Source organism: Tupaia chinensis, unplaced genomic scaffold (assembly GCF_000334495.1).
Source record: "Tupaia chinensis unplaced genomic scaffold, TupChi_1.0 Scaffold000198_1, whole genome shotgun sequence".
NCBI classification, from domain to species: Eukaryota; Metazoa; Chordata; class Mammalia; order Scandentia; family Tupaiidae; genus Tupaia; species Tupaia belangeri.
Window position 1 is genome coordinate 1192353 of NW_006159673.1, and position 7404 is coordinate 1199756.

At 53.0% G+C, this 7404-nt stretch overlaps 1 protein-coding gene across 1 annotated transcript in view; it reads left to right on the forward strand.

Annotated features, from left to right (window-relative positions):
* STYXL2 (serine/threonine/tyrosine interacting like 2) overlaps window positions 1-1924 on the forward strand; it is a 34765-nt gene extending 32841 nt beyond the window's left edge. The window contains 1 exon segment of the mRNA XM_027771249.1: window positions 37-1924. Coding sequence (XP_027627050.1) covers window positions 37-1448 — 1412 coding nt within the window. The 3' untranslated portion in view covers window positions 1449-1924.
* Window positions 1925-7404: the final 5480 nt, after the last annotated feature.

Here is a 7404-nt window from a genome sequence, read left to right on the forward strand (position 1 = left end):
CTGCGGCCCCCGCGGCCAGCGCTGACGGGGACACAGCCTCGGTGCTCAGCGCCGCGGGCCGCAGCTCGGCCGGGGGCTCGGTCTCCCACCCCTCCACCCCGCTGCCTAACCTGCAGGTGGGGCCCGGAGACACCATCTCCATCGCCAGCATCCAGAGCTGGATTGCCAACGTGGTCAGCGAAACCCTGGCCCAGAAGCAGAACGAGCTGCTGCTGTGGTCCCCCGCACCGTCGGTGGCCAGCTCCAGGGCAGCCCCGGCCAGCTGCCTGGGGGAAGACCAAGTCTCCATGCTCAGCGGACAGGGCAGCTCCTCCCTGGGGGGCTGCCCGCTGCCTCCCAGCCAAGCAAGGCCCAGCTGCGACCTGCACTCTGTGCTCTCCTCCAGCTCGGCGTCGAGCTCCAGGGCGGCAGGCACCGCCAGCAGGGAGCGGGCCACCAGCAAGCCGGTCTACAGCCTCTTTGCCGACAACGTGGACCTGAAGGAGCTTGGCCGCAAGGAGAGGGAGATGCAGATGGAGCTGAGGGAGAAGATGTCCGAGTACAAGGTGGAGAAGCTGGCCTCGGACAACAAGCGCAGCTCCCTCTTCAAGAAGAAGAAAGTTAAGGAAGAGGAAGACGACGGCAGGGAGGACAGGGATGAGGATGCAGACAGCGCCATAGGAAGCTTCCGGTATTCTTCCCGCAGTAATTCCCAGAAACCCGACACAGACTCCTCGGCCGTCTCCGATCAGCGCGGCAATGGCAGCAGAGTTGGCAGAGAGGTGGAAAGCAGTATTAATAAGTGGCTCAGTGGCCTCCGGACAGAGGAGAAGTCCCCTCCCCAGAGCGACTGGTCCGGAAGCTCCAGGGGGAGGCACACCAGATCTTCCCTGCTCAGGGAGACAGAGTGTAAATCTTCTAGCTACAAGTTCTCCAAATCCCAGGCGGAGGAGCAGGACACCTCCTCCTACTGCCAGGCGAACGGCGACTCCGTAAGAAGCACATCGCGGTTCTCTTCTTCCTCCACCAGGGAGGGCAGAGAGACGCACAAGTTCTCCAGATCCACGTTCAGCGAGACCTCAAGCTCCCGAGAGGAGAGCCCGGAGCCCTACTTCTTCCGCCGCACCCCTGAGCCGTCAGAAGGGGAAGGGTCCCCAGAGCCACGGCGCTCCGATTGGGCCAGGCCCAGCGACTGGGAGGATGTGGAAGAGTCTTCCAAGTCGGATTTCTCTGAATTTGGAGCCAAGCGGAAATTCACCCAGAGCTTCATGAGGTCCGAAGAGGAGGGGGAGAGAGAGAGGACGGAAAACAGAGAGGAAGGAAGGTTTGCGTCAGGACGGCGGTCCCAGTACCGGAGAAGCACCGACAGGGAGGAGGAGGAGGAGATGGATGATGAGGCCATCATCGCTGCTTGGAGACGCCGACAGGAAGAAACCAGGACTAAGCTACAGAGGAGGAGGGAGGACTGAGCTGGGCGAGGTGGACCTGGGGAGACGAAGAGCACAGGAAGAAGTTCTCTGCCTCACACAGGGCTCAGGCCACCACCTGTCAAGGGAGGAAGACGCCAAGAGGGTCTCAGAGGGGCAGAGGGAAAAGAAAGGTACCAAGCAGAAGGCCACTGCAGGTAGTCCGGGGGAGGATGGGAGGAGGAGAGCCGCAGAGGTGTGGTCTGAATGCTGCACCGACTGCCCTTCCTGTGCCCGGGCGCTCTCGGGCCCAGGGCTTTGCTCATGTATTTCATAGTGATCGTCACAGAGCATAGAGGGGAGCCCAAAAGGGCACCGTGGTTGGTCAGAGTCTTCAGCTCACGTGCAGAGAGACTGTGAACACAGGACGTGGTTCTGTCTGCAAAGTTGTTGAAATGAGACCCAGGGAAATCTCTCCTGTACAAGTCTGACCCTCCCAGCAATGCTCAGTTCTGGCTGTTTCTTTCTAGCATTTTGGATCGCCATTAAATTGACATGTTGTCAAATATGTCTTCTACATTCTGGTCACTTCTAGCTCTTTGGTTATGAGGGGAAACCCAATTTAAAGGACTCAAGGGCTATCATGAATGAGCCTTACGTTGTCCACACAAGCTGTCCTTACCGACAACATCACCTCACAATAAAATAATAATAAAACAATAATCAAGAAAGTCCCTGGGAGTGATAGAGGGAACTAAAGAAGGAGAAGATGAGGTACACTGTGGTAAGAGTAGCGAGATAGGAGACAGAGAGAGGGTGTCTCTGGGATGGCAGGAAAATGAACACCATGGTGAAGAAAAGAAAAGCCTGACACAAGCCAACCAGGACATGTATATGCAAAATCCAGTGGTTACCCCATTCTTCATTCCTCTCAGGGCCTTCAGGTAATGCAATGGACAGTCTGCTCGATCCTTTCCCATACTTGGGGTGAGCTAGATTGGCAGGATTCCTTTCTAAGGCATTTCTGCCCCAGAACGCAGGTTGGGTTGCTGAAGCAAGCAGACATATGTGGCACCTCTAGACACTCTTGGTGGTCTGGTTTGTATGGGTCCCCTTGAGCTGTGGCAGGGGTCCCAGATGTGCTCGTCACTAACCCATCTCAGGAGACACAACTGTTGATGTAGGGGTTAATGGGAGGGAAGAAGAATAGGGAGGAATCACCAGTGGGACAAATAGTAAGTGATAATCATTTGATGACTTTCTCTAAGAAATGAGTGTCATGGGACATGAAGATGGCACAACCTTCTCTGGATCAATTCAACCTCACACATCACACATCTCAAAAGAACAAAGACAGATATACCAAAGCAGGAGAGCTGAGCTCAGACCAGCATTGCACATGGCCGCTGGCAATTGCTGATGGTGCTCAACTCCCCTCCACTGACAGAGAGGGAATGATAGGCCATGAGAAAAAATTTCATTCAGCCTTTGACCTGTGTGTTCCTTTCCTTCCTCCTTGTTCATCTTTACTGTAGTCAGCCTTAGTCCCTAGTTTGCAATGCTCAATGGATCATTCCCCCAAATTCCTAACATATCCCTCAAGAAGGTGAGTTAGGGAACCAACAGTTAGCGTAATGGCTATGTCACTGGACTCCCACGTAGTCAACCGCAGTTCGCGTCCCAGACCTGGTGGCTTAAAACTCACGCTGTGCGCATGTGTGTACGTGCCCAAGATCCCAAGAGGAGAATGGAGGAGAAGGGATTGCGGTGTGACCATCCCCCCTGGGGAGTGATTTCTCGCTTTCTGTCTCTATGTCTCTCTCTGTCTATCTGGCGAGCACACGCGCCCTATAGCGGAAAAAAAAAAAAAAAGAAAAAAAGAAACAAAAAAAAAAGGAAAGAAAGAAAGAAAGAAAGAAAAAAGAAAAACTCTCAAAAAAAAAAAAAAGGGGAGTTATGACCCATTTAACCTCTGGGAAAGGTTAGGCACACACAGTAATTTGAGTGTCCACTTTGAGAAGGTCAATCTTTTGGAGAGAAGAAAAGAATATCTTTGAAAAGGCTCTCATGTCCATCCATATGGATTCAATTAACTCAAGTGTCTAATTTTTTTTTTTTGGAGAGGTTTTTGCTACAGGGTGCATACGCTCACCAGAAAGAGAGAGAGAGACATAGAGACAGAAAGTGAAAAATCACTTCCCAGGGGGATGGCCACACCACAATCCCATCTTCTCCATTCTCCCCTCAGGATCTTGGGCACACACGCACACGCACACGCACACGCACCTGGCGTGAGTTTAAGCCATTGGGTCCGGGATTTGAACCTTGGTCGACTACATGGGAGTCCAACAACATAGCCATTACGTCAACTGCTGGTCCCAGTGTCTTAATTTTTTTTTAACACAACTGAAAATATATCTATAAATCAATCTCACTCATGTCAAAGTATACACGAAATGAAAAATAGAAAAATCCTCGTCAATCCAACTCATACCCTACTGAATGAATTTTGAACAGACATTTAAAGCATATTGACTTGAAGAGTCATCTGTCTGTCTTCAGTTCTGGATGTGAGCCTGGGGACAGATCAAAGTAACCCCCTACCTCCAGTCCAGTTTTAGTTGAACTCTTGGGCTAGAGAGGCAGTAATGGCCCGCACGGCCCCCTGAAGAGCAGCTCAGCTCACTGGAGGAGGAAGGCAGACTCTCTGGCTAGGGTCAAGTCATCCCAAGGAAATGCCTTGGCTGGCCATGTCTCAAGGACAGCTGCCCCAGGACCCTGTGTTAGGGAGGCATCGCCTGACAATTCGGAATTCTGAATCCATCTCATTCCTACAGTCCAGAGGATATTTTGAAAATACACGTCAACAGAAATTGTATCTGATTAAGGAAGAACTGGAGGAAATACCTGGGACCTGGTGTCAACTCCCAAGTATGACTTCTGAATTATACCTCACCCAGAATGACAGGCTGCTCCAATCTTCCATCTCCGAGCGGCACTAAGAGGCATACGTCAGGGCCAGTGGGTGGCGTGGAGGTTTAGACAGTTGGATCTCACATGGCTGACTACACGGTTCAAGTCCTGGAGCTAGTGGCTTGAGAAATATGCCAAGTGCATGTGTGTGCATGCCAAGAAAATCCCAAGAAGAGAATGGGAGAATGAAGGAGAGGAGATTGTGGCATGGCCATCACCCACCCCCACCCGCACCCTGGGGAGTGATTTCTCCCTCTCTCTCTCTCTCTCTCTCTCTCTCTCTCTGGCTCTATCTAGTGAGCATGCATGCTCTACCACAAAAAGCTAAAAAAAAAAAAAAAAAAAAAAAAAAGAAGTCAGTAAAATTCCCACAGAAGGCAGGTGGCACACCCAAGGGGGAAGTGATGAGAGCCCAATGCCCGACTGCTTACAGAGTTGTGGGGTAGGGGTAGGGAGACAGGGAGGGTAGCAATCACCCCAGCACTAGCTGCAGGGAGACTGACACTGCCCAGGACTGAAGGGACAAAGCTAAGAAGCTATTTCTAGAGCTTGGCAAGAGCCAGAGTCCTGGGAGAGGAGCCATGTGACAAGCTGGCCAGGGAGAGGGCAATCGATGCCCCACTTCTCTCTCCAGCATCTGAGCTCGCACCTCTAACTGCCACTGGAAGCCAGCGGGTGGCAGGGCGAGGCGTCTGGAGGAGGCCCACGCATCTCAACCAAGCCCGTCTCCACAGAGCCTCTGCAGTGCTGTCTTCATGATAGAAGCACTGAATGCCGAACACAAGCCAGGCCCGCCCTTCAGGACTGACTGACAACGGGAATAGAGTTCCAGTTACACGAAGCCAGCGGCCAGTTAGCGACTCCATGTTACAGGGAAGAAAAGGAGCCTCCGCGTCTCTGAGGCTTCATCCCTGTGGAGTTATACAGTGAGTTCAGGAGGAGAAATCTCCCACATAAGGGCAGATCAGCACACCCAGCGGGGCCCCACCAGGGCAGGAATCCTGCTTGGAAGTTGAGGCCCTGAAAGGAAAGGCAAGTGCGGCTACTCTGAAGAAATGGGGCGTAGAGGCAGCATCTCAGCTAGAAGCAGAAGGTGTATCCAAACAGGTCATTCAGAGGGGGAGTTTCTCAGGGAGCCATTCACAAAGGTACGGTCAGGGCGGCGGACACCAAAAGGCACAGCACACACCCTGGGCGGGGGGAGAGCCTGTCATGGGACCTAGAGACAGAGCAGGCTGTGTGGACAGGCAGTCCTCCAGGAGTTCAGGCAGCCTGATGTGACTCCATGGGGAAGACATTAGAGGCCCTGCCTCCCTGCCTCCCATGTCCTGCCTGCCTCTGCACAGGCTGAACCCAGCTGAAACGCAAAGGGAAGGCAGCTGATGCATGCAGTCCATTTGGTTGGTGTCTTGGGTGTGGGGCAGGGGAGGATGAGGGTGGCAGGGTGGACAGGTGTCTAACACCAAGGGCATAATGTCAGCCTGTGCATCCGTTAGCTGGTGACACGCAGGCCTGGGCCATGAAAGCCCTGTCCGCATTGTACGGAATTCTACCCAAAGGGAACGCGAACTCCCTGATCTCCCGGAAGCCGATACCTGCATCAGGGCCTGGAGAAGCACTAACCCAATGACAACTCAGTAACCACGTCATGCCCTAACCTGCTTACCACATGCTACACAGCTTGGCCTTGTCGGAAGAACCCCAACACAAAGGTGGGCTTGTTCTCAGGATCATCTACTTCTCTGAGTTTTGACTCACGGATCTTGTTTTAAGGCATCCTCGGTTTTGTGTCCGGCATGGTCAGTCTGCCCACGGCAGCTGCTCTGCAAGGGACCTCCCTATTTGAGATGCCAACCAGACGCCACAGCCCAGCACAGACACCACAAGTTAATTTCATTTAAAACCCACATGGTAGGGCACACGTTTCCAAAATACCCGCCAAATTTAATGTAAGTCCATCCAGCCAGTTTCGCAAGTATAAGTGATTAATGCTATCATTTTTGTTTTTTAAATTTGTATTAGGCTTTTACTATAGGGCACGTTCACTCACTAGAGAGAAAGGGAGAGAGGGAGTAAGAAATCACCCACCGGGGGCATGGCCATACCAAGGCCCTTCTCCTCCCTTCTGCTGGAGTTTTGAGCACACACGCACATAGACCTGGAGTGTTTTTCAAGCTACTGGGTCCGGGACTCAAACCGCAGATTCAACTACATGGGATCCAGCTGCCTTGAACAGCCTGCCACCTGCTGGCCCGAACGCTGTAATTTTAGTCTGAGAGGTTCCAGATATGCCGATAGTCATGTCCAGACACTGTGGTGGGGTACGCCTGTGAGCAGGTGTGTATTCCCAGCCACAGGTGCGGCGACCAGCTCACCATGCCGCGGACGTTCCTCCACCTGGGCCCTGCATGGACGTGGCCCACAGAGCAGGGAGCAGATCCAGCTCTGGTGGCAACCATGACCGTGGCCTCAATCAAGAATTCCATTCACTTGGGACCAGCAGTTAGCATATGGCTGTGTCACTGGACTCCCATGTAGTCGACCGCAGTTCAAGTCCCAGACCCAGTGGCTTAAACTCATGTTGGGCGTGTGCGTGCCCAAGATCCCGAGAGGAGAATGGAGGAGAAGAGATTGCGGCCTGGCCATCCCCCCGGAGGGGTGATTTCTCGCTTTCTGCCTCTCTGTCTCTCTGTCTGTCTGGTGAGCGCATGTGCCCTATAGCGAAAACCTCTCCAAAAAAAGAAGAAAGTAATTCGGTTCACTTGAGCTCAGTTTGATAGCCATTTCTCGTGCTAGCAGAACACGCTGTCAAGTAAGAGCAGGTAGAAGAAGACCCTGTCCCTCGCGAGAAGGGATTTGTGAAATTCTGAGTCTGGGTCTGAACCTAACAGTGGGCCTGGTACAGAAGAGATCAGCCTGGTACAGAAGAGACACCTGAAACCTCCCAGCCGTGTCAACTCCCTGGGCCTCTCTCCTGCATCCGGGCCTGAAATTCTGCCCGTCGCATCTGCTCCCTCCGTTCTGTTTCCCCACCACCTCCCCAAAC